This window comes from Diceros bicornis, chromosome 18 (genome assembly GCF_020826845.1).
Source record: "Diceros bicornis minor isolate mBicDic1 chromosome 18, mDicBic1.mat.cur, whole genome shotgun sequence".
In the NCBI taxonomy this organism is placed as follows: domain Eukaryota; kingdom Metazoa; phylum Chordata; class Mammalia; order Perissodactyla; family Rhinocerotidae; genus Diceros; species Diceros bicornis.
This window is the reverse complement of record NC_080757.1, coordinates 48,562,748-48,590,101: the sequence shown is the minus strand read 5'-3', so window position 1 is coordinate 48,590,101 and position 27,354 is coordinate 48,562,748. Positions and strand designations below refer to the sequence as shown.

General features: G+C 43.5%; 1 protein-coding gene across 1 annotated transcript in view; it reads left to right on the top strand.

Moving 5' to 3' along the window:
* The window catches only part of PRKCA (protein kinase C alpha), a 411,365-nt gene that overhangs the window by 276,196 nt on the left and 107,815 nt on the right, over positions 1 to 27,354 (top strand). The window contains exons 4-5 of the mRNA XM_058561412.1: positions 4,248 to 4,359; positions 7,587 to 7,715. Coding sequence (XP_058417395.1) covers positions 4,248 to 4,359; positions 7,587 to 7,715 — 241 coding nt within the window. The remainder of the gene's footprint in view (positions 1 to 4,247; positions 4,360 to 7,586; positions 7,716 to 27,354) is intronic.

The window sequence follows — 27,354 nt, the reverse complement described above, 5'->3', positions numbered from 1 at the left end:
CCCTGGAGCCATTGGGGGACAGCTCAAGCAATAGATGTTCCTTTGATGGTGTTCTACTTGAGTTAATGGTATTTACCCAGCAAATATTACTCTATTCCCCATTCAGTAAAGTGTATTTAATTCATAAGTTGTACAACAAAAATACATGCATTGGAATTATGCACGTAAGATCTGGTGAAAACCTCAAGTCTGTAGTTCAGTGAATGGTATTGTGGCAGTGTCTTGGTTTTTCTAATGTGCTGTGGTTATGTAAGATGTTCTCGCTGGGAAAGCTGGGTGAAGCGTGTACAGAAAGAGTCTGTACTGTTTTTTGCAGATTCTTGTGAGTCTTAAATTATTTCAAAATAAAAATAAAAAATTTGTTGTTTTCTATTTAAAAGCAAGTTGGAATCCAAGAGATCATCTAGGCCAGTTGATTTCAAACTTTGATTTTAGCAGTGGCCTCCCTCTCTTGCCTTCTCCCTTTCCCATCCTCAGCAGCCCTAGGCACCTCCTGGCAACCGTAGGGCTCTGTGAAATACCACTTTAAAAATGCTAATCCAGTCCAACACCTTCAGATTCCAGATGAGGAAATCAGGGCCCAAATAAGTAAAATGCACTGCTATGTAGTGGCTATTTATAGAAACAGAGCCTGGGGAAGTTTTTTAGTACAGTTGCATTCTGCAGATCACCATAAGTCACAGCTCTTGAGCTGACACTACGGTTTCTTTTGTCAGACTGGGTGAGATTAATTAGACTGGCGAAGAGTTTCCATGCTCCTACGTTCCGTCTCTGTGGTGTGGAGATGGACTCGTCCGTATGGTCAAGACAATGCATGAATGTATTGGGTTGGCAGGTGCTTTCACAATTTACCACTCAGCCTGGGGTGTTTGCCTTGGAAGGCCAGGCTTGGGCAGAGCACAGGAACTTGGGACCTCGGAGGAAGTCCCCTGCCTTCTTGCCAACTTGGCCTCCGCTCCCACCACCAGCGAGGACTAAGGTGGATTAGCTTTCCTCTTCCTTCCCATTCAGGCCCACGTCACTGAAGTATTGTGGGGAAACCTTGGGTACCTTGGTTTACTTCCAAGGCTTAATATAATTGTAATAATCTTCTCTTGTATTTGTCCAGGGATTTCAGGTTGTAAAGTCCTTTCTGATATGTTCCCTAAGTCAAGCCTCACCCCAGGCTATGACATAGGCAGACTGGTTTTATTTCTGCTTTATAAAAAAGTGACATGACTTTTCCCAAGTCGCTGAGTTGGTATCAAGGCTGGAATCAGAACACAGGTCTCCAGAATCCTGGTAAATGCTCTTTTTATAGGAGGGATCTTGGTTATTGAAAAGCACGTGATGATCAACAAACAGGTGGTGGTGGCATTATTATTATCATTGTTATCATAGGCACCATCCTTGGCCACTCATGATTTTGGAGTGTGAGAACTCCAAGACTTGGTCATTCTCCAGACTTATTCAGGAGGCGGAAGTGATGGTTTCCTCTCTTCCTACACCTCCAAATGGTTAGAGCCTGAAGATGCCATATGGGGGCTGGATGAGTAAGACTTAGGTTTTCCTGAAAAGTGAAGCAAGTTGCCCATGTGCCATGTCAGTAGAAATCTATCTGACAACCAACTGGCAGGCCGGCCACCCTGGGGCTGCCTGGCACGCCCAGGTTCCAGAGGGCTGAGTGTGAGCTGCCATGCTTTCTTTATTTACTGCCGGTTGTTGATGCCTTGCTTCTGCAGGGAAAACTGGCCGCTTCCTTTCCGCTAGCATCCTCTTTGTCCTCCACGTGGTAGGACACAACTTTTACTGTCGACACGGGATGTTTTCATTCGTGCTGACACTGGCCTCTTCCCTGGACGTTCTGCCTAACGTCCTGAGATGTTGAAAAAATTGGTGGGCTGCTTTAATGGTGGAAAGCTAAGCCCATACTTCAGACCATATTCACAGCTATTTCTTGCTAGGAAAAATGATCTCCCGAGGAAGATGTTGATTTTTCACATCCTGAGAGAGATTTGGAAAGGAACTGGTGACCTGCCTCAAGAATATTGTCAATCATCTACATATGTATGCACCTAGCATCTATTAGGCACTTTTTTAATTTTTGTTGAATAACCTTCTAAAGCAGTGGTTCTCAGTCTTTAGTGAGCCTGCCAAAACTAGGATCACCTGCAGGGCTTGTCGAAACACAGACCTTGAAGGCTCACCTCCAGAGTTTCTGATCAAGTTGATCTGGGGAGGAGCTAAATAGTTTCATTTCCAACAAATTCCAGGTGATGCTGGTGCCATGTAGAGACCATACTTTGAAAAACTGTGGTCCTAAAGCTGGGATTGGCAAACTATTTCTGTAAGGGCCAGATGGTAAATATTTTAGGCTTTGTGGGCCATGTGGGCTCTGTTACAACTGCTCAACTTGGCCATTGCAGCCACAGAAAATATGTAAATGAATGAACATGGCTGTCTTCCAATAAAACTTTATTTACAAAACAGGTGGTGGACTCATTTTAAAAAAAAAAGTGTTGCAAATATAAAAATAAAAAAAAGATGTTAGAAGCCAGATCCTCATTCTGGATGGATTTCTGAAAGATTTTGGATAGGAATGAGTGTTAAAGATGCAAACGTTGGTCAAATCCCATCTCATATTCGCAGGCCACATGACTTTGAAGGTCACTAACATCACTGTAGGGTAAGAATTATAGAGTGAAAAATCAAGGGAAATGGTAACATTATCAAGTCTGCATGGTGCTTATGTGAGTGTTTGGTTTACTGTTCTGCATGACTGAAGTATTCCAGAATTTTAAAATTTTTGTCTTTAAAAAGTATTCATAGTAATTCATTGGCATGTATAGGGCTTAGATTTTGATTCCAAAGTCAACAAAAAGGTGAACTATCTTATAAAGTCAAAAATAACCTTTGGAATTCTCTCACGTCACCAGCACCTTGGCTCTTAGTCAAAAGCCAAGAATGTCTTTCTTTGTGTATCTTTGCATTTGAGAAACACTAAAGGGTAGGTCAAGCTTAACATGTCTACGGTGGAGCTCCTGGTCTCCTGCCCTTCACTAAAACTCTGCTCCTCTGTCACTTTCCTTAATTCAGTTAAAGACACAGCTGCTCAGGCCACAAAGAATGATTCAGGAGGAAGAATTTAGTGAGGAAGGGTCTTGATACGGACATGTTGAGTAGGAAATTGTTTTATAGTTCAAGTAGGACATGAAGACCTCTTCACTCAACCCTCTACTTTTACACATTAACAGACAGAGGCCCAAGAAGCAGAGGAGCTTCCCTGCTTTACGTGGATTTACCCATCTAAGCATTTTACTAAGCTCAACTTGTTTTGTCCTCATAACAGCCACATAAGATAGGTGTCGTTAATTTCCCAGTTTACAGATGAGGCAGAAAGGATAAGTAATTTGTCCAAGGTCACACTTCTGGGAAGTAGCAGACTGGAATTTGAACCCAGGCAGTCTGACTCCAGAGTCCATGCTCTTTAATCACTGTGGTACACTATGTCTAATGTTTACTTCCTTATCTAGAATCTATCTGTGGAATGAGGGAAAAAAACACTACTTGAACAAAAGCTGCCTAGTTGCACCTTCAGTAATTTGTATGGTATGCTAGAGAAGGTAATGAAATTGCAGCAGGGGGCTATGGGAAGTGTACTTTCAGTGCATTTCCAATTTTCATCTGATTATGCTTGAGTTTCCCAGTGCAAATGCATATAATGCTTTGAAAATAGTGCAGAAGCAGGAAGATGTCCCTGTCAGTTTAGGTGCATATCTAGTCGTACAATGGAATGTATTTCTGGAAACCTTGCCCAAAGGAGATTGTCCAAACTCCGTTGAGTGGATCCAGGGTCATTCAGTTCAGCTTCACAAACATACCCATATTTTGTGCCTACTCTGTGCTGAAGCCTGTGCTGGGCACTAGGGATACAGAGATACCCAGCTGTCTAAGCACTGTGCTTCCCTTCAATCACTTTGATGACTGTAGGTCCAGAAGTGATAGCTTTGGTGGAAACCCTGGTATGTGCAAATTATACCCTGTAAAGAGAGGAAACATGGGTATTCGTGACACGTCCCAGAATGGGTAGCCTGTTAAGATGTGATGTGGCAAAGCTGCCACCCCTTGTATGACCCCAGAGAACGGTGCACAGTCTGGTGCCACTGAACCCGACAAGGGGATGGGGAGTTGTGGGGCCTGAGGTTGGCTTAGTCCAAAAATGTGTCCTTTAATGACTGGAATGAGCTATGTGCTTCTTCTTCCCCCAGGACCCCAGGAGCAAGCACAAGTTTAAAATCCACACGTATGGAAGCCCCACCTTCTGTGATCACTGTGGGTCCTTGCTGTACGGACTTATCCATCAAGGGATGAAATGTGACAGTAAGTAAGTTTTCTTTTCCAGTAGATGGCAAGGCTCTGCAGCTTATGCCCAGAGTTTAGAGAGCACTTCAGGGTCAGTAACTTTTCAACACCAACTTATCAATAGAGAAAACTTGTTCAGATATATACGAAACTGAGAAAGTATAGAATCTCTCTGCTGTCGAAGTTCAGGTTTATTAAACTACTTGATTGCCTAATTATGAACCCAAAAAAAGTACCCCATTTGTAAATGAAGTTGGTGCTGTCACATTTTTCCATGGTAGAAATCTTCAATCACAGTAAAATGCAGGCTAGTGAAACCCTGGAGCAAATGCCCTGTGTTGAAAGAAGACCCCCCCACCTCCAGATTCCACATTTGGTTAGGCTTCAAGATATGCTAAGCATCCATAGTCATTATCTCCCTGTTTCTCTAATTAGTGGGTGGACTGTGGAAAAATCCAGTAGGCTTTCCTTAAAACTGAAACCACGGTGAAAATAAAAACCAGGATGGCGTCTTACTTAAGTTCGCTTGCCTTGCATGTTCATGGACAGATCCAATTTCCTTCAGCCCAGTTAGAGATGAAGTGAATCACTGAGGACCACTGCTGTGGAGGGCATCAGCCCTCTTCCGTTCTCCTTTTTGGTTCTGTATGTATCTCCATCAAATATCAGGCAGAAAGAAAAACAACCATGGAAACCCTTTGCTTTGATAATTCTTATATTATGCGATTCCACAGCCTGTTTGTTTGTTTACAGGAAACTTTATACTTTTAGGACCTGGAAAGGTAATTACTGAGTCTGTTGGTCTAGTAGACAGGGAAGCATTGTGGAAATATCAGTATATTGTCATTCATTAGTTACTGCCATTATGGCCAAAAGCTTTATGTGTGTATCCTACATGGAGCAAGGACAGTATATAAAAATCAAGATACATGAACGTTATAGAGTAGATAGTTTCTCAGAACACAGGGCTACTTCACCTTACAAAGCTGTAGAATTTAATGGCCTAATGAAAGCTTTGTGATCATCCAGACCAGTGGCCTTCTGTGTTTCAAGAAACCCTAGAATTCCAAAGATGTGGTTTTCAGGGGTTCTGCAAGTGCAAATTCTAAGTGCACTTATAAATGTACTTTTAACTATTTTGAAACTTAGAACAAAAATGAACACTTGAATGTGTTACACACATAGCCTTGACAAGTTGGAGATGACATTGGTGCCTTGATGTTGCCACAGCTTCACTCACTGGGCAAAACGTGCGATCAGGTTTCTGCTGCCACATCCTCTTCACTGAAGAGTCTACCAAGATTGTGAAGCGTGCTGTTAGACAATGTTACCGTTTGTACATACTAATCTACGTGAATCAGGATTTGGGGATGCTGTACAACTTTTACGAAATACAGAATTTAATGAGTTGTTGAGGCTTAACTGAGGCTTCACCTGACATCCCTAACAGCCAGTTTCACACTTTTGTTTGGATCAGGGGGTTTTATTGGTTATCCACGAATGTGTTTATAATAAATAAATGGTATAAATTTGAATTTATTAACTAAGTTTATGCTAATGAAATAATACTCAACTGGTTTATATATTAGGATTCTGCTTAAGATTTTGTTTGAAAAATGGGTTCCATTACTAAAAAGTTTTGAAAACCACTGACTGGGTTTTGTTTTGTTTTAAACTCTTTTCCTTGGAGTCCTGGGGCTTCTGGGGCTGCTGCCTGTGCTCCTTCCTCAAGGGAGGAGGGAAATAAGCAGGTGGACACCAGGACCCCGACCCCTCCCTGAAACCTCTTCCTGTGCCCTTACATGTTGTAGGGTTATAATACTATATACAGTTCTTCTTGGTGGGGGGAGAAACTAGTTAGCAACCACTTGTCTAGGCCAGCCTCTTAGTTTGCAGAATAGGAAATTGAGTCAGAGGGAGCAAATGAGCTTCCCAAGATATAAAAGCCACTTAACGGTAGGGCCAAGACCAGAATACGACGCAGCGCACTTTCACCTCCTACGCCCTCCCTGTCGTCCATGTCCTTTCCAGAGGCTCGGGCATTTGTGTCCTTTAAGTTGCAAATTCTGCCCAGGCACTTAAAGATAGGATTTGGTTAACACAAGTCATACCCGACGCACAGCTTTTCAAGAGCCTTTATATTGGCTGAACCAAGGTCCATGATTTTGAACAGTTACCTTTGGAAATAGACGCCTAAACAAAATCAACATTTGTGAATCAACTTTCTTTCCTCATTGTCTCCTTTATCCTGCTTTCAGTGTGTAATCATAGCAAATATACATTATTCATGATGCTCTTTGCAATTGAGTTCACCATGTTAAAATTAAACACTCAAAATGGAACGAGCATGAAGGCTCCACCTTGAAGGTTCCAGAAGAGCCTTTTGTAGCATCCCTTCGAGGATTTGTGAGGATTCCAGTGGCCATCCCTCCTTCTGAAGCCTGAAGGTAGAAGAACGATGAAGCTGGAACACCTACAGTGTCTTATGTTTGTGTTCAGCAGACAGGATTCTTTTCAGGGTTTCTTTGGTTCATTGCAACAAGACTGATCTTTTTTTATCCCCCCCCACCCCCACCCCCACCCCGTCTCACCCACGTAATGTTAGCTAGTGAGGAACGGCTTATCATGCCAGGCATGTATTTGTTTTACTTGGAGTAATATTTAAATATTTGAAGATAGGTTTAAAATATCAAACACAAGTTATTTAAAACAACAACAACAAAAGCAATGTACTTAAGCCTTCTTGAAAAAACAGTTAGCAGAGGAAAGGAAAATTTTATGAATTTCCTGTACGCAACCTGCAGATTCTCACTCTGAGTGGTGAACGCAGAGAGGCATAAGAAATTCTTTGGCAAAAAGTATCCTCTGTTTGAAATTTGCATATTATTTGCCTCTGTGTACATAAAATATTAATTAGCCCGTGCTTTGTATGCATTTACCTATGTGAATTTTGTATACTGTTAGGTATTCAAAGTGTTCACAGAAGACCAGGCAGGGGTATTTTGCTTCAGATAAGACTAGACAAATATGGTACAGATATTTTAAGGATATTGTCACTCACACGATGGCTGAGCTGTAAGGGACATCTGCTCACAGTTCTTTATGTCACCAAAAACATTATAGCAAAGTATCGAGTTAGGGGATAGCTCATTTTCACTTCTGCTCGTACAGCCAAAACACTGAGGAAGTGATGGTTTGAGTCCATATGCCCAGCTAGCCTCACCCTTCACTTTCTTGATTCACAGCCTGTGATATGAACGTGCACAAGCAATGTGTGATAAACGTCCCCAGCCTCTGCGGGATGGACCACACAGAGAAGAGAGGGCGGATCTACCTGAAGGCTGAGGTCACCGATGAAAAGCTCCGTGTCATAGGTAAGACCGTACTTGTGGAGGCGTCAAACATGCAGCTTCTCAGTGGGCATTCAGATGAAGGGCGGGCTGACGCCAAGGTAGGGCTCAGAAACCCGGGCTCGTCATTGCTCCAGAGCTGGTCAGCCTCAGAGCCACTGATTCACATTAACACGTCTCCCAGGAGACTGCTCTGTATGTCGAATTCCCAAATACTCAATGTCATACAAAGTCAGAACCACCCTGTGGATTGAGGTACTCTGACAGCATGGCCACTGTATTGTCCCCCAGTGACAGGGGGACAGGGAAATCAATTAAGCAAAATGCTGTTGGTGAGAGTTGGAACTAGGACAAGGGGAGGCGGATGGATGATCCAGCTGTTTAATGGCATCAGGCTGTGATGACCTGATAAGTCCGTCATGATGATGAAAGCAGCAGCAGCCGCCACCGTTGAGTGCATGTGCTTCCTCTGGGTTAGGCACAGTGATAAGAACTTCACATAGATTAATTTGTTTCATCCTCACAACTACTGGATTATTAGCCTCGTTTTCCAGAAGAGGAAACCAAGGCACGGGGAGATCAGAAACTTGCAGTGTCACAGAATAGGTGAGGAGCCAGGATTGGAACCAAGGTGTTTTGACTCTAGACCCTGTGTTTCTATCACACCACGTGCAGCTCCTACAAACAGCCCAGCCACGGGACTATCCATGGGCCAGGACACTGTCCTCGGGGCTGTGTCTGTGTGGGCTCTGTCACAGCACAGCTTTTCCTGTGGTTTTCCCACCAAATCCACTTTAGGTTTATCAACACACTCCATCAAGTTATCCTGGAGTCTTGTTGGCCCAGGACCCATCCCGTGTCCTCAAGATGACTTGACGTGTCTGTGCTATGACCCACCCCGTGTGGATTTACGGTTTAACTCTCAGATGTCAACCTCTGTTTTCTTGCTCTTGGGCCCCCTCAGGTGCCACCATATACTCTCCTTTCTTTGACAAGGACATTTGTTTTCATTTGATCCGCAAAGGTATTACGTTTCCATTTGTATTTAGGAATGTTAAGCTCTCATAAAAAAAGGAAAGACTAACTTTAATGTTATTTATTGATAGAAAAAAGACTGAAAGGGTCTACTGAAGAAAAAAAAATAAGGGGGAGTTCCAGAGAAAGGATGTTTGAAAACATCCTCACATTTTCTAAATAAGCAAATCTTCTACCCAATGCTGTCCTCTCAGGTAAGAATTCAGGGAAAATCACAGGATTTTGAGGTGTTGCTGGAAGAGGATGAACACACTTTGCCTCTGGATAATCTTATGAAACAAACCAAATATAGCCAATGGTCAATATTGATTTGTGAATAAAATCCCTGTCATAGACACAGAATCCCTTTTGACTATTTGTGTTTTAGAAAATTGCCTTTGTTTTCCCAGAACCATCCCTCTTGCACCCTTACATGTGGGGCTGTGGCTCTCACCTCCATTTCGTTTCGTTGGACTGATGCTGTCAACAGGGTCCACTCTCTACTCCTCGGACCTTGTGGGTGCCGATGCTCTCTGCCCAGAAGAAGTGGGGCTCTTTGAGGACCATGAGCGTGTCTGCACGTCACAGCCTTACACTCGTTTCTCTGTCTTTTTGACTAAGGCTCCTACCTTGTCAAAGTCATGTATTGGGGCCAGGGAGCATGCAGAAATTACCATAAAACATAGTCTCGAGAGGTGGTAAGGGATTGAGTAGCATAAAGTAGAAAGCCTATTGTCTAAACATTTCAGTGTTTTTCCTTAGCTGTATAAAACTACCGCCGTTGGCAATACAATAGACGTCACAGGTTAACAGAGCTTGATTGTGAGGTTCACAGCTCACTGTAAGGCAAGAATGTCTGGGCAGAGTTTTTAAACTTGCAGCTCTCACTTGTTGTGTTTCTGAATACAGCAAAACATACACTGCATGTGCTGGACCTGCCCCGTGCCTTCTCCTATAATAAAAGCAGCAACCATAAGGTGTTGCCTGAGTTTACCAGTCTCTTCTATGAGCCTCAGGAGACTTGCAGATGTAAAACTGCACAGAGGGGCACAGATGCCCTGGCTGGGGTGGCACATGGTACACAGGTAGAAGAGAAAGGTCAGCTCCCATCATGCGAGGACAGCAAAGAGTGTTCTCCTAGGACTCAGATGCTAATTGTTCCACTATTGCCAAGAGTTGACCTGGACTTAACAATTATAGAATCATCTTAGGGGACAACACCCTTCGCTGGGTTAGACATAGACTTTTCACGCATGACAGCCAACCGGTATAACTTATGGCAACAATCTAGGTCAAGTCTCTTGAGAATTAGTCTGAAGTATTTTGCATAGATACGGCTCTGCTCTAGGAATATGAATTCAGCAATTGTTGAATAATAAAATAGCAATAGCAGCTGACACTTATAAGCACTTCCCACAAGTGAAGGGGCACTTTCTAAGCACTTTACATAGTTAACTTTTTAAACTTGTGTAGACATTTACTTTATTATCCTTGCTTTATAGATGAAGAAACCAAGGCACAAAGAAATTAAATAACTTGTCCCAAGTCACAAAGATGGTAAATTTAATGGTTAAATATTTAATTGATAGAAGTAGAGATAAGATATTTTAATGATAGTATCAATATGAATTGGAATCTTGTCTTAGTTCAGGCTGTTATAACAAATACCATAGACTGGGTGGCTTAAACAACATTTATTTCTCACAGTTCTGGAGGCTGGGAAATCTAAGATCAAGGTGCCACCAATTTGGTTCCTGGTAAGGACTCTCTTCCTGGCTTGTAGAAGGCCGCCTTCTAGCTGTGTCCTCACATGGTAGAGAGAGGTTGGAGGTGAGAGGGAGAAAGAAGAAGCAAGCTGTCTGGTGTCACATAAGGGCACTAATCCCATCATGAGGACTCCACCCTCCTGACCTAATCACCTCCCAAGGCCCCATCTCCAAATGCCATCTCCTTGGGGGATAGGGCTTCAACATAGGAATTTTGGGGGGAGATACAAACATTCAGTCCATAGCAAATCTATCTTAAAACTACAATTGTTATTTGTGTGAAGGAAAGCCAATCCTAAGTATGGAAATCCAAACTCAAGGAAATAACTAATAGGTAATCTTTTCTCTAAAACTTTTAATTCAGAGTAATTTTAAATTTGCAGAATCAGACTTAGCCTGGTTTTAATGAGAACACAAATATAAACAACCATAATGAATAGAGCTTGCGGTCCAAATGTAGTAGAGTTCCCGTACACCCTTCACCCAGCACCCGCCCCCCCCATGTTAACATTCTTACATAACTATGGTTTAAATATCAAAGGAGTCCTTTTTTTTTTTTGTGGGGAAGATTGGCCCTGAGCTAATATCTGTGCCAGTTTTCCTCCATTTTGTATGTGGGTCGCCACCACAGCATGGCCTGATGAGCAGTGTGTAGGTCTCCACCTGGGATCCAAAACCACGAACCCCGGGCTGCCGAAGAAGAGCGCCCTGAACTTAACCCCTGTGCCCCCCACGGAGGGGTTTGGCCTTTGGCTGGTCCCCCCAAAGGAGTCACCTTTTTAAATAGTACCTGGTAAAATAGGTACCTGTGTTAGTCACTAGAAATTGTGACTAACAATAGAATTGTTTTATTTTTTTGTGTGTGGGGAAGATCAGCCCTGAGCTAACATCCGATGCCAGTCCTCCTCTTTTTGCCGAGGAAGATTGGCCCTGGGCTAACATCCGTGCCCATCTTCCTCTACTTTATGTGGGACACCGCCACAGCATGGCTTGACAAGCGGTGTGTCGGTGCACGCCTGGGATGCGAACCCTGGGCCGCCGCAGCGGAGTGCACACACTTAACCGCTACACTACCGGGCCAGCCCCTAGAAATTGTTTTAAAGAGCCAAAGACATCAGACTTATTGCAATGTGAGAGGACTGCAAGGAATACGAAGCAGAGCCCCTTTAGAGCAGTACCTGCCAGTGAGGGCACCCCCCTCCTACCATTACCCGCTGCCCCTCCTCCCAACCAAATGGTTCAGGCATGAGTTTTCTTGACAAGTGGTTTAAATAACAATAGCTACCATTTATTCAGTACTTACTATGTACTTACTGTTCAGAGGACTGGATCTTTCTTTGTGCCGAGCACTTTATAGCCAGTTTCATTGACCCCTCACAATACCACAAAGTACTATTATTATCCTCATTTTCAAGAGGAGCAAATGAGCTGAGAAGGGAAGGAAATTGCTCCAAGTTATAAGGTAGAAAGAGATGGGGTTGGGGCTTGAGCCCAGGTCGAACTCCCACACCTGTAGGCTGCGAACCTCCCAAGTCTCTCTGATTAAGAGTCTCTTTTTGAATAAATAGCAAACCCATAAATATTTGCTAAACCCATATTCAGCACTCCGCAGGTTCTTTGAGGTTATAGAATGTCCACATGTGGACTGACACCCAGGGCAGAAAAGAGTGACACATGAAGGACTTAAAGAGCAGTCCAAGTCCATGTGCAATTAAGCGCTCAATTATGTGGGCACTGAACAGTACACCACTGGGGAGCGCTGGGGGTGATGTAGGATAAGGGGGGAGGGAAAGTCCCCATGGAGAAAGGAGACTGAAGGACTGTAGATATTTGAGAGGCAGAGGGAAGAGAGCCCAGTAGAGGGCTTAAATGGGATGTGGCAATTAGCCTGGCTTTCATGAGAATGCAGATCTAAACAATAAACCATAATGAGGAGAGTTTATGGTCCAAATGCAAGTGATTTCTTGGAAAATGCACTTCAACCCTGAACAGCTATGTCAGTTGCTAGACTAGCCCCGGTCTCCGTTTTACCTATGCAGAATCGCTCAAATTGAACATAATTCCCAAAATAGAATAGAAACTCCCCACGGACTCCTGCTTTGGGACAGAAATCACCCTTTTGAAATCAGAGACGAGTTTCCTTTCTAGATCGGTGCAGTATTTATGGGAAAGTCCTCCGCTTTCGTGGTGTATTTTTGTGTTCTGCCTTTGGGCAGTGGTGCTGATGTTATCTGAACAGTCATTCTTTTTCTTTCAATATGTGATTTTAATAGGTTTTCTACATTCTTGTGTGCTTTTTAATTTGGTTTGGAGAAGTGGTAAAAAAAAAAAAAAATCCCTGATGGGAACAAATTTTCAATTTAATGTTGTAAGTAAATGGAAAAAATATCGTATGCTTTATAGCTGTTTCAGGAACACATCTCTCCCACAAATAGATTATTCTGCAGAAGAGTCTAATTTTCTCAAATACTTTGGGTTGCTAATTTGGCATGAAGATTGAAGTTCTAAAATGAGTTCCACAGGGGAGGGAAGGGCTCCTAGCAGGGTCTGAAGCTCCTTGCAGCATAGGGACCGAATCTTTCTCTATCTGCCTTCCTAGGGCTGTGTACGATTCTGTGCTCATGTCTCACCACCCCAGCTGCAGAGACTTGCCATCATGTTGTTGTGATTAAAACACTAATATTCCCTCTGTGTTCTTCCACCTTATAGTGGTGGATTTGTCACAGAGTCAAGGCAGTGAGACTCAGCTTTGTATAATAATCATTCATTCCTTGATTCATCCATTCATTATACATATATTGAGCATGTGTCAGGCACTGGGGATGCTGAGATAATTAAGACATGGTCCTTGTTGTGGAATGTGTGATCTTTGGAAGGAATTAAGACATGGAAAAACAGTTAGGGCAGTGCCCAGATGCCTTTAAGTGTGGTGAGAGCTTGATCTCAAGCTCTCTCAAGCTTTCACCGCACTTCCATTTTTCCCTTGTGTTCCTGAACATCAGGAAACAGTGCCTCTCCTGCCCTGAGGAAGCTGCAGATGGCTTCACATTGGAAGTGATAGTGGAGCCAGGAGGACAGGTTGGGAAAGGACAGGTGGGGAGAGGGATCTCAGGTAAAGATGCAGAGTCATGGAAGGGCATGGTGTGTTCAGGAAGCTCAACACAGTCCAGGATTTGGGGAATTTTGAGTGTGAGGTGGGGAGAGCTGGAGGAAAATTTTTTTCCGTTTTCAAGGGATTAGGGCTATAATTTACAGTTTATAGATTGCACAGCTCTTAGGGGTCAAGTTGTATAGGCTCTGAGTTAAATACTTATTTTTCAAACAGGAAGATTTTAAGTTCCAGGTGGCTATGTTTTCAACAAGGACAGAGCATCAGCCTCCTGCCCTGAACTCAACATCACCCTGAGGTTCACAGGGACTCTCGACTTTCTTTGTCAGTGGTGGGAAAGGGGGCACAGCACGTAGCCTGTTGGTTGCCTAGAAGCTCTGTAAGGTTGCTTTTCCCAGTGGGAGACAGGCTTGTGAAATATAATAACCAGCTGGGGGCTTCTGGCAAGAAGGAGTTGGACTGAGCTGCCTGCGTGAAGGAAAAGGTATTAGTTGGAGGTAACTTCTATTAAATAAAATCTTGGCTGTGGGATTTGAGTCCAACTCAGGAGCACAGAAATGATGCAGCTGTTGTAGCTGGTCCTTTGGTTTGGGATAGAGAGAGGGGTCACCAAGAACCTGCTTACCCTCAAGTTTATCCAGATTGTCCATTATTGGTCATGCTACATTTGATCACCTGGTTAAGGTATTTTCATCAGAACCCTCCACTGGCAAAGGTACCTTTTTCTGTTTATGATCAATAAGGAGTCTAGGTGTCCAGCAACCTTTTACCCAATGGTATAGCATCCATTGATGAGTGTTAATGAGTGATGAGTGTTAATCAATTACTACATTGAAAGTTGCGAAATGCTGATTTTCTAATTCTCTGATTCCTTCTACCTTCATTAGCTGGCATTTGTCTGAAAGAAAAGCTTTCCCTTACCTCCCCCTACAGTTTTTAAAGTAGCAATTTGGACCCACAAGTTCTTTTTTACTGTCATTTTTTTATGTTCAAATTGTTCGAAATATGGCCAGTGGGAGCCCCTTCAAACTGGCTTCACGTCCTTTTGACATGACCCTTCAGTTTTTTAGCACTTCCTTCCTTTCTTGAACAGAGTACCTGTACTCTGTACAGGTACTCTGTACAGGTACTCACCTGTACTTAATGTCTCAGAGGAACCCCGGGTTTTTCTTACTGGGAAATAACAAGAATAATGAGAATCCAAGATCAGGGTGCTGGGGTGCTCAGTGCTCCTGGGGTGTTACTGCTTCTAAGCTCTTTCAGTAGACAGAGGTAGGGACTTGTTTTAATGACTTCACCCAGGTGCTTCCAGTTCTGGTCCTAGCCCAGGGTTCTCTCCTACCTTTCTCTAGTCCCTAATCCATTCTCCCTTCTCTCTCAGCGGCATGCCTGGTTCCTGAGGACATCAAATGTTGACTCATTTGCTCTGCCCCACAGTACGTGCAGTTGAGTTTCAGAATTAGTATACCAATACCTCTACCAAGAACAAACCTACTCAACAAAGTTCAGGGTCTTATTGCTCTTTCTTTAAATCCCTAGATGATATCCCACCAAGGATATATAGTCAGAATACTGTTACTTGGAGTAAATGTTTTCCTGTGTAGCATGTTATCCATTTGACATATGCCACCTTAATCAGGTGATCAAACTCAGCCTCCCCAATAAGGCGACAAACGGAAAGGGTCTACCTCCTGATGTGATGTAATAGAAAGCACACGATATCACCTACCAAGTATTTTTGCCAAAATTTTGTAGCCTGAATCTGATCATGAGGGGGGAAAAAACAGACAAATCTAGATATTGGGACATTCTGCTTGATAACTGGCCTGGACTTTTTAAAAATGTTGTAGAAGGGGAAGAACTATTCCTCTGCTCTCTAGGTTCTTCTGGCTGGTCTAAGAATTAAATTGACATGAGACAGAATAACAGGAGAAAATCACACCAAGTTTAATAACACGTATACAGGGGAGAAACCCAGGAAGTCTGAGTAACTTGCCAAAATGGCTGAAGCCACCACCTTAAATACCATCTTCAGCTAAAGACAAAGAAGGATGTTGGGGGTAGTGATTTGGGACTTCAGAGGAGAGGAAGGCAATTCACATGGAGATGGAAAAGCAAATGTTTGATAAACAAATGTTTGCTGGGTCATGGCCTTGCTGGGTGCCTTCCTGTCTACCACACCTGGAGTTATCTATGGTGATAGCTCCTTCCTGGGATGGGCCTTGTATCTTAGATTCTTTTGGGCAGTTAGGAGAAAGGTCATAGTTTTTTTTTTTTTAGTCTTTTGTTCTTAAAAATAATCAAGCCAAAGACACACATTTTGGGGTGGCAAGTTCTGATCTCCCACAATGTCAATGTCAACGTCATGAAAAACAAAAGCAGTCAAGGGAAATTTTCTTAATTAAAGGAAACCAAAGAGACACGACAAGCAAATGGAATCTTAACACTTGATTGAATCCTGAATCTGAAAAACAACAACTTATAAAGGACATTTGGGGGACAGTGAGGGAATCCGAATCTGGGCTCTATTTTAGATAATGTTTTTGTATCGGTGTGAACTTTCTGGGTGATAATGGTAATGTGATTATGGAGGAGAATGCTGGAATACTTTAGGGGTGATTTTTCCTCATGTCTGCGTGGGGGAAGAGGGAGACTCTCCCTCTGCCCTTTCCCTTAAGGTTCTTCTGGCTGGCCAAATAATTAACAAGACAGATTAAGAGAAAATAATACCAAGTTTAATAACATGTATACATGGGAGAAACCAGGGACACTGAGTTTCTCAACAAAATGGCAGAGATTCTCTTCTTAAATACTATCTTCAGCTAAAGACAAAGGAGGATGTTGGGGGTGGGTGGTGTTTTGGGATTTCAGAGGGGAAGAAGACAATTTACATGGAGAGGGAAATGTAAATGTTTGTCAGACAATGCTTTGCAGCGCCACCTATAGAGAATGTGGCCAGAGAGACAGGAATTATAGTAATCAAGAGTATGTAGATTTAAGTCTTCTTCTTCCGTCCTGATAAGAGTTTTCACAGATAAGGTCATGCCCCCCTCTTCCCACTACACAGTGGGAGATACCTTTACACATGTAAGTATTTGGTAAACAGAACTTTGTTAGGAATGGGCTTAGCAAGGACCCTGCCAGCCTGCCTACACCCAGAGTTAAATTCCTTTAGGCAGTTTGGGGGAGGTCAAATGTCCTTCAGAGAAACTAATCAAGGTAAAGAGATAGATTTCAGGGTGGCCAAATCTTGATCTCCCACATCTGAAACTTACTTCCAATCGGTACAGCAAAAAACAAAACAAAAAGCTGCAAATATGTGCACACACAGCACGTGGCAAAACGTCAACAATGAGTGAATCTAGGTGGAGAATACATAGGTGTTCATTGCACTGTTCTTTCATCTTCACTGTTGGTTTGAAATTGTTCAAACCAACCAGACCTCCAAGAAGTTGGGCGGTATTAAGTTGGAGCTTTTTGTTCCAGCCAATGCAGCACTTAAATGCTCTCCATAGGGATGACTCTCAGCTGGAAGGAGGCCCCCAGGTGGGCCAAGATCGGAGCTCCTGATAGGGATGCTAATGGATAGCCAGCCAGTGAAAACACAAGTAGCAGATGTGGAAAGGGGGACAATAGAGCAAACAGCTCTGGTATTGATGGAGTGCCTAAGTCCTGCGAGAAGAGAAACCAAGATTGATTAACCACCTCCCATGTACCAGGCCCTGATTGGATGCTTTCCTATGTATTATTTCATCACAATAACCTTTTGAGAAAAGTGCTGTCATCATCGTCGTCATTTGTAACTGAGGAAACAGGCTGGAAGAGCTCCTGTGGCCTGCCCAAGGCCCCCAGCTCGCAGGCATCACCCGCTCTCTTACACAGCTGAGACCTGGCTCTGGCCTAGGGAAAATTATGTGCTAGTTCACAGCCTTTTCTCTTTAGTGGAGACATGGCCCACACCGTTGCTCAAGTGTTTGCAGTTTCATGTTTCCATCCTCCAATTAATGGCTGAGGCGACCCTGTGATGACCCCGAGGCACCTGTAATTACCCAGTGCCGTTGGCACCATTGTGGGTGAGGGTCTGTCATCATTTCCGTCTGAGCCTCCATTTTCCAGGGCTTAGATAAAGGCTGGAAATAAACATGGCAGCAGGGCATCTGGCTGAAATCTTACCTGCTTTGAAGTCAAGAATTAAACTGGGCAAGGAAGGAAGGAAGCATCTCTTTAGGCTGTGTTCTGATTCTGCTTGAGTTGGCCAGACATGTGACCTGCCCATGTTCTTTTTCAACCTGCTGTAGCTGGCGTTTTCTTACCTGCCCGGCTTCCTTCCCATTGCAGGCTCGTCCTTGCTCTTGCATTCTCACAGTCTTGGGAGAACCCATCTGTAGCAGTCACGTGCATTGAGTTCACAGGTGCTTAACATCCAAGTACATCCTTTGCCAAAGAAAACAGGAACTACCTGTAAGCTCAAAACATATGCAGTGTGCTCGTACCAGAAGAGCGCTTGCACGGTGCCCGTTGAAATGCATACGCTTCTAGGTGATGCCTGGCATGTTTTCAATGGCTTTATCTGCTCTATCTTCTTCCTTGACTGGATATTCCTAAATGTCAGGTGTCACATGTCTGTGTGGCCCCTTCAGCAGCCAGTCCCTTGCCTGCCTTCACCCCCTGGTACTCTGTTCCATTTGTAAAGAAAAGCTACGTGCCCCTGCCCCAGGGGGTAGGCTGTTTCCCACCTCCTCACCTTTGCTTATGCTATGTCCCCTGCGCCATCAGGAACAACTGTTTTTTTTTTTTTTTACATTTTTTATTGAGGTAACATTAGTTTATAACATTATATAGATTTCAGGTATAGTTACCTTTATAAAGCCTCTCCTAACATTTTATGCCCTGCCTAAAGTTGCCCACTTGCTCCCCATGCCCTTTATGCCATTTTTAACATGTTTATTTACATGTTGATCTCCCTCTACCAGACAGTAAGCCTTTTGAGGTCAAAGATGGTATCTTATCTCCTGTACCTAGCCCAGTGCCTTGAATTTGTGCTGAATATATGTTTGTTAAGCAAATGGTGATGATGGAAGTATCCAGTAGGCACACCATAAAAAAATTACTCAACTTTGCACTTTATTCCTACATGCCAAATCCAAGCAACTCTTCCCATTTTAGCCCTATATCTGGATCAAGTTAAAATGATCCTGTTTTAGCCTAATTCATAAAGCCACATGACTTCCGGGATCCTTTAGAGAAACACATATCAGCCAAGAAAGATGTTGTGTCTTCTCAAAGAGACATGTCATTATTTACATCCTGGCTGTGGTACCTTGTCCCGACCTATCTGTGGCAGAGCTGAATGTCAAATGTATACTAACTATCAGTATGCCCTCCTATGGATCGTTAATCTTGCGTGATTCTCTGTGCAGCAGTTCGAACATAGCTTTCCACCCTGGGTGCTTAGTCACTGGATGTCCATGGGATGCAGAAGACTAGGGTGAGGGGCAAAAGGTCACCAGCCTCATTTCCTTAAGGCAATGTTTGCTTTTATCTTAGAATACCCAGCTATCCAAGCTCAAAGTGGCATGGCTTCTCTTTCTCCTGTTTAAGATGATCTCAAGCCCCTAGATTCTTTACAGGGGCCTCAGTCATCCATCCGCTTTGACTTCAGTGACTCCTGCCATGAAGAAGCATTCTTAAAGATGGGCTTTGAATGTCTGCATCCCTGGGAAGAAGCGAAACGAATTATTTCTGGGGCCTCTTTCAAGATTACCCCGTTAGCATATAGGGACATTGACATTGACTGAGCAGGTCATTCTTATATAGGATTTTAATTGCTTCTAATTATAGGATTATCATTTAAGCACAAGATTAATTGCCATGAAATTATTGCAAGGAACTTGATCTTCTTCTAGAAAGCAAATGCATTAGCCAAGTGAGGAATCTTTTAGAAGCTTGCAAATAATATCTGTTTAATCACTTCCGTGGAAACTTTCTTTTAACTCTTTGATGGGGGGACAAGAGAGGTGGATCAGGGGAAGAGGGGGAGAGGAGATCAGTGGGGAGAGGAGATGTTAAGGGGATAAGGGGATAACAAATAGCAGATTAATGTCTCTTTTGGTTCCCCACCAAAAGGTTGGAAAACATGAACATTAAGTGTTTGGGAGTCATTTGGTTCACCGATGGAAATGTCACCAAATAAATACAGAGATTTTTCTTCTCTTGATTCATTTCATCTTCAAGAGTGGGTGAGAGTGGGCCACCAAAAAGCTAGACAAGGTAGATACTGTCCTATGGTCCCTTCCAACACTAAGCTTCTCTGAACACTTTTTATTTCAAATATTTTGTAAAGGAATCTCCAGTTAATGTGTTTGTATACACATGCTCTGGTTATTGGCATCGAAATGGTGCAGAGAAACATCAGCTATGTTCTTCACAGCTTCTAGGCATTTCCACCTGGAAAGAATGCAGATTTTCTGAGAAATTATGAGATAGGTTAGCTCCTGGGGTTGTTCTAAAATATCCCCGTTTGAATAGAGTGGGGAATGGTCACCTGCAGGAAGCTCCACCCCAGAGCATCCGCCATGGGGGACTTTCTTTACTGAGAAGAACAGTAGTTGTACCTTGCCACCCATTTTCCTTGGTAATTAATGCAAGGTTTGTGGTTAATTAAAGACAGTCAGGGTCCCTTTTAAAACCAAGGCAAGCATTTTTTCCTAGAATAATGAAGCGAGAACAGATGCAAAGCAAATTTCCTATAAAAGTTTTCGAAGTGGGGGTGCTGAACTTGGGAAAGTTCTGTGACGGGAAGTGTCGCTTCACCAGCTTAGACCCGCTGGAAGCAGGGAATGTGATGAAAAGAAATGCCTGCTTCACTGAACACCCCATGGGGAGCTGGAGAGAGGAGGGCTCTTGTTCTGGAAAATACCGCATTGACTTCTCTTTCCCTTTGTTAAGTCACTCTGCCTGTTGCCAACCACTGCTGGGAGTGGGGGTGCAGGGTATAGGGGGGACATATTTCTCTGGCTATATATTGCCACTCATTTTATAGGCTGCCTGGGTGACTATCCACAGGAGAACTCTTGTGAGTAAACATCTGCCGGGAAGGCCAGAAAAGAAAGTGTGTGTGCACTACATGTTATAAACAGCACAGTGCAGCTTCATTACTTCGTACTGATTCCCAGCTACTCTGGCTGACCCTGATGTCCATTTCGGTCCCAAGAGAGCACGGACTCTTTGTGATCCTCAGAACTTCGAGCTTCTGAAGAATGCCAATATACTTTTGGGAAAAAAAAATCCTCAGCACATATTAAATGACTAACACTCTATGAAGAAAGGACACAGGGGGCTTATGTTTATAAGATGATAAAAGTGACCTGGTTTTAGAGGAAACTATAGCCTTGGCTTTGGAGTCAGGAGATTGGATCTGACTCCTAGCTCTACCACTAACTGATGCTCAGTGAGTATTAGGGATGGTTACTCTCTGAACAGAATTTTCTTCCAGTCACATTTAAGTTATATAGTTCAACGAATAGAAGTTCATCAATTTATTGACACAGTAACTCTTTCTGTCCTGACTTGTTCATGACATACCTACAACCACATGGGACTCCAGCCACTCCCAGGAAAGTCTCACCCCAGATTTCATTTGTTTTTGCTTTACCATGCCCACCAAGCACTCCCCAGGAACACACTGTGGAATTGGCACTTGGAGAATTGGCAGAGCTCTGGAGGAGTGGAACAGTTGCATGTTAAGCTGAGAATATTAACCTTAAAGATTCTAACTTGCTGTGAACCTTGACCTCATCACTTAACCTCTCTCTGTTTCCCTTCCCTCATCTGCAAATTCAAATTAAGGTGCTTGAACTATATGAACTCTGAGGTTCCCTTCAGCTCTGGCATTTTGTTGCTGTGAGAGTCATTTCAGAAAGAGCTAATCATTGGTGCCAGTCAGCATGCGCCCTCTTAATTGACAGTAGAATTGGAGTCTTCAGGAATTCTGCAACTGGATGAGACCTGAGACACATTTGGTATAGTGATTTTCAAACAGGTCTGAACAGCAGATGCCTTCACATGTCTTGTTTGGAGTGATATTCCTATTTAACAGAGCTACTCTTGTGGAAGGGGAGAAGATGTGGCCCCCACCTTCTTCCTTCTCCTCCTCTGTGACCCATGAGGAGAGTCTGTGGACCAGAGTTTGAAAATCACTGATGTGGTCCAAACCCTCATTTTACAGGTATAAAAACCAAGGCTTACAGAGGGAATGTGACTACTAGGTGGCATGTTTTGGGTTATAAGGGACAAAACCAAACCTTCACCCGCTTGTGTAGGAAGGAGAATTATCAGAAGAAATCTGGGCTATCTTATAGAACTCAAGGGTGGAAATGCTATGGGACCATAGAAACAACTAGAAGCAGAGACTAGCTTTCTGAATCTTACCTCTTCTTTCTACATACTGCTGTCATTCATCTTTGTCATAGCGAGTTAGGCTTTCTTCACATTGCAGGAAACATGGCCCTAGAAAATTCTACAACTTTGCCTTTTACAGCTTCTCTCCTGCTGTGTCAGGCACAAACCCAAAAGTCCCAGGGAGGGGATTCATTAACTCACTTTGGGTCATGTGCCACCTCCATTCTGGACCAATCAACTGTGGCTGAAGGGCAGAGTCTTTTAAGAGGGCAGATAAAGGTGGGGGAAGGACATTTCACAGGAACAGAGGGTGGTGCTAAGCAGACAAAACAATAGGTACTGGCAATACTACCATGAGCCATTAGCCAGGGTTGTGCAGAAAGTTGGTTTGGGAATAGGGACTGGGGCCAGGCTCCTGCCTTCTATTTTGGTGCCTTTTTCCTTCAACTATGGTTGCACATCCATGACATTACTAAAGCGCATTGGCTGTGTCTGAGCTTCAGCACAAAAGTTGGGTATGACTCATAAGTCCCTTTTGAACAAATGAACACATTCCTGGCCTGGCCAGTTTCCAGAAACAGCCAAGGATAAAGAAAAAATTTTGACTCGGTGACATTTGTCCAATCCAGCCACCCGGCACATTAATTACCCCTCTTATTTAGAAGCTGTTAAAACAGCCCACCAGGTTTTAAGTGTAAACGGTGTTGATGTAGAAGAGGTTTAGTGATGGCGGTACCCACAGGAAGCAGAGTTCTTTGAATGGGGCCATAGTCAGGACAGAGAACAAGTGACCCAGGAAAGATGGAGTCGTTTAAGGCCTGGGAACTGGACAAAGCCCTCCGGCCTGCGTTTTGAGCTGTTTGGCCTGAAACGACGCTCCCCCTGGGCTGCTTTGTCTGCAGGCTGTTTGCTTACTTGGCCCTGGCAGCCCTGTTCCTCTCACCCCCCGAGCTTTGCTTTCATGAGGAATTCCAGCTGCGAGAATGAACTAGTTGGCAACATGCTAACGGTGCCTCTGGATTCTTAGCCTCTTTCCGAGAAAAGCCAGGCTACCTGGCTTCCATTCAGTCAGGGAAAAGAAAAGGTACATTTTATCCATGAATCATCACCCTCAGTCCCTCCCACGGTTAGGAAAATGATGTATCTCCTGCTTAGTTTGTAAACTGTGGTGATAATGCTCGGAATGGCAGGTCCCGTCTCCGTTCTGTCCACCCTAAAGCACTTAGATCTCAAATGCCCACTTCTTAAGGCCTCACGGGGAATGGAGTCTTCATCCTGTGGCTAGTCTTTGTCTGTGGGTTCTCCACCACTGGCTGTCTTCCCGTTTAATCTCTCTTTCTGCTGGGCAGTTTTTCCAATTCAGCAGTTGCCTTAGCATCCTGGCTCAGTGGCATATAAGCAGCTTGGTCATTTCACTGGATTAAAAGTTTTGCATGCAAGGTACTCAGCCCCCAGTCTTTTCTGTTCAGAATTAATTTAGTCTCACAATAGGTTTGCTGCCTGTGGGCGCTTTGTGGTGGTCTAAAGTGTTGACAGATGGGCCCAGTCAGAGAGACACCCCGAAGGTAATGAGAACGGCCAGGTTTTTTTTTTTTTAGTGGTTGAGGTGAGAAGAGGCTTTGCCAGGTGAAAATCTCTTAGCCCTGACATCATAAGTTTAATTAATATTTATCTTCAGCTTTGTATTTTCAGATTAAAGACTACAATGCTATAACAGAAAGGCTGAAAAAAATGGCTTATTTTAATTTTTTCTCTCTCTCCAAGGACTGTAGTGTTCCAGAGATAGATACTGACAGTCTGAACCCCCAACAGCGCTGATAAGTATATCCTTCAGAGAATCAGCTCTGAGCCCATTTTTGGTGACCAAGAATGTGTGGGAGAGTTGTTGACCCTGCAGGTGGTGAGAACAGCCCCAGGGGTGGGACAGTTGATCCCTTTTCTGGTAGTATGGAGGTAGTATGCCCTTGCGTGTTGGGTTGGCTAACCAGGCATCATGCATGATGCTCAGCCAGGACATTCCTGGTAGGAAGGCCCAGCAAAGGCACGAGAAGTGGGACTCCCTCAGGCGAGCTAGCAAAACCAGATTCCTGCTCGTGACCAGCCTCAGAGGTTTCTGCACCTCATCCCTTGTATAGAGGTAATAGAAAGAAGGTTGGTTTTGTTGGGCTTTGTCTCTTGAGGGTTCAGCTACTTCAGGAAGGAAAAGATAACTAATAAACATTTTTGTTATTGTCTGCTACACTGATGTGAATACTTATGATTTTATTAGCAGCTGCCTCGGAGCCAGGCCTGATTTAATTTATTTTAATCTCCTTGGTTATTTTCAGTTCGCCTTGGTCTATTTTAAGCGTGGATGAAGGGGAAGTAATCAGGCCCAAGGGGCGGATGAGGGATGCACAGGAGGTACCTTCTGCTCCCCTCCCTAGTTACTCAAGCTTAACCTCTCTCGATATAAAGCAAATGACTTCATGGAGACAGATCAGCCAGACCCAGTTCTAGTTCTGGCCGTGTTCATCTCTGGTATAGCCTGGTTCCTCTGAGAAAAGAAACATTTTATCAGCTGGGGGGTGTGAAGTGGGAATAATAATTATGCAGCCAGTAATACAAATGGAGCAATTCCCTCTAGTGCCTGGAGAGAACTGAATAATGATACCTTCCCCTGACCCTCCCTTTCTCCTTTTGCAAACTACATTTATCCTTGTGTTGTCATTCTTTCTATTTTGGAGTGTTTTGATGCTCTGGGATCAGGAGTTTGGGAGGTAGGATGCCAGGTTCTCCCAGTTTGATGGGTGTCTCAAGGTCAATATGGTAGACAGAAGCTCCCTCAGTGAGACCCAGAACCAAAAGTCTTGTGGCCTGGAGCGGTCATGCCAGCCGTGAGCCCAGGAATAGGTTCCCAAGGCCACTCCATTGTTCCCTGCTCCCAAGGGGGCCCTGAGAGTGTGCGTTTGGTTTGGTACCAAGAGTGATCCAGAACGAGAGAGATCTATCCCAGTTTTATATGCCAGCTCTGGAGGTGGAAAGGTCCATCCTCACTGGAGTGTTGGTTCCATGTGCCCAGGGTCCTTATGTTTTACTTGAAAACATAAGTGCAGAGTCCCTGCACTTTATAAGAGTGTCTGGCACATAGTAAGTCTCAGTGCATGTCCATACGATGGCTGTTTTTTTCCTGGATGATACTGATGATGATGATAACAATAGTTAGAAGTTACTAAATACTTATGTTGTGCCAGGCAGCATGCCAAGGGTTTGACTTGCGTAATCTCATTTAATACTTACAGTTCCTATTGGGTGAGACTCTTCTTATCTCCATTTTATAGATGAGGAAATGGAGGCATAGAGAGTTTCAGGGACTTGACAAGGTGCAGCTAGAATTTGAATCCAGGCAGAACATTTCTATTCTGTGTCCTGGGAGTTTCCATGAGAATATGACCAAAGGTTTTTTGGTAAGGCTGAGAGTCGCCTCTGTCAGTCTTGGTTCAGAACCTGTTTTCCTACCACCCCGTGGAGTGGAGATGCCCTGAAGGAGGGAGCATTGCTTGGTTTGTGGCTGAGTGTGGGAATGGCCAGAGGAGGTCTCAGGCGGACCAGGTAATCTCGATGACTCACTAAAGCCAGTCCAGTGGGCCTGTCCTCTCACTCCTCCCTGCCAGGTTTCTCAAAGCATGATGCTGTTCAATATGCAGACAACTGCTCCCACGCTAGACATCCTGAATCCAATTCCCCAAGAGTGGAATCTGCAGATCTTGTTCATTAGTGAGTTCTTCACGTTGATTCTTATACACAGTAACATTTGAGAACTGCAGCTCTGGGTACTTCAAGTTCTAGTCTTGTAGTAGGTTAGATTTACTTAAAACAAAAACAAAAAAGCATCCATATGTTTGGGATGGTGTTGAGAGGAATTATTCAAAGCAGAGCACTCCATTACCCAAAATACACGTACACGTGGAAACACAGTAGCACCTCAAGGCAAGGGAGGAGGTGCGGTTAAAATTCTGGCCTTCCATTTGGAAGACCCAAGGTTCACTCTTGGTACCGTCCAGGGATGGCCAGGTCCCTAGAGATGAATTCCAGTATAGTCCTGACTGAGCAATGTACCGGGACACCAGTTTATTAATTTACAGAGAGAAATAAAATTGTCCATGTGTCTGTTGACTTGATCAGAACAGTCTCTCCAGTGTAGTCAAGATACCCAAGAAGGCAAATCATCATGAACCCATTTTATTGGTTTGCCATGTAAAACACTGTCCCATAAACCACAAAGAGCAGAAATCCACTTGAGTAGTGCCTTCTTTCCCTGTAGACAAACCTCAGGAGACTCAGAACACTGCCAAGTAAACATGGAATTATAACAAGGCAATTAGATAAATGTTTAATGGCATCAGGCTAAGATTTAACATTTATCTCAAGATAGGGGCAGCTGTGCTTCAGGGACCAGAAGCACTTGAAGTTAAAGACTCAGGTCCCTCTCCTTGGGCCTGTCTCGCAAGCACTCGTGGTGTCTGTCTCAATACCTCTGCTTTCCTGTGTTATTTGAACACAGTCATGCTGGGCACACCTGGTCTGACTCTGTCTCCTGCAGGGGTTTTGCTCTGATCCAGTAGTGATGGAGTCCGGAGCTTGTTGATTCTCAAAGAAGACTCTTGCTCCTCTATTTCTTTGTACCTGAGGAAGGGGGAATCACCTATTATGGCTCCAAATTTCAACAAGTCCCTCCTTTATCTTCTTTGCAGAAATGTCTTCCCTGAAATCTGATTCTCTGTCTTTCAGATGATCTGTATGAAATAACTCCAGTAGTAGAGGAGCGGTGTTTATCTTAGAGCAAGTGCTTAGCTTCAGATCTGTCTTAAACCTCAGAAATCATCAGGGAAGCCAAAATTGCAATGTTACTTTTTACTTTTCTCACCACACCCCTGATAAGTCTTGCACTTTTCATATGGTTATTTGGCCATTTGTATTTCTTTTTCTTTGATTTACTTGTTCAAGTTTCCTACATGGTGTTGAAGAATTTTCTTACCGAGTCGGAAGAGCTCTTGAGACATGAATAAACGATAATGGCCCTTTGTCATATTTGCTGCAAACTGCATTTAGACTTCATTCACTATGCTTCTAGAAACACAGACGCTTGTATAAGTTTTAATGCAGTTAAATCTGTCAAACATTTCCTTTTTTGTTTCTGCCATTTCTTTTTTGTTTAGAAAATCCTTGCCCTTTCTGAGGTTGGCTAAACATTCACTTGTTTTCTTTTATTATTGTGTTTCTTTTTTATATTTAACTTTTAAATCCATTTGAAATTTATTTTTTTGTACAGTGTGAGGCAAGATCTAATTTATTTTTTCTTCCAAATGTTGAGACAACTTTCCCAACAACATTT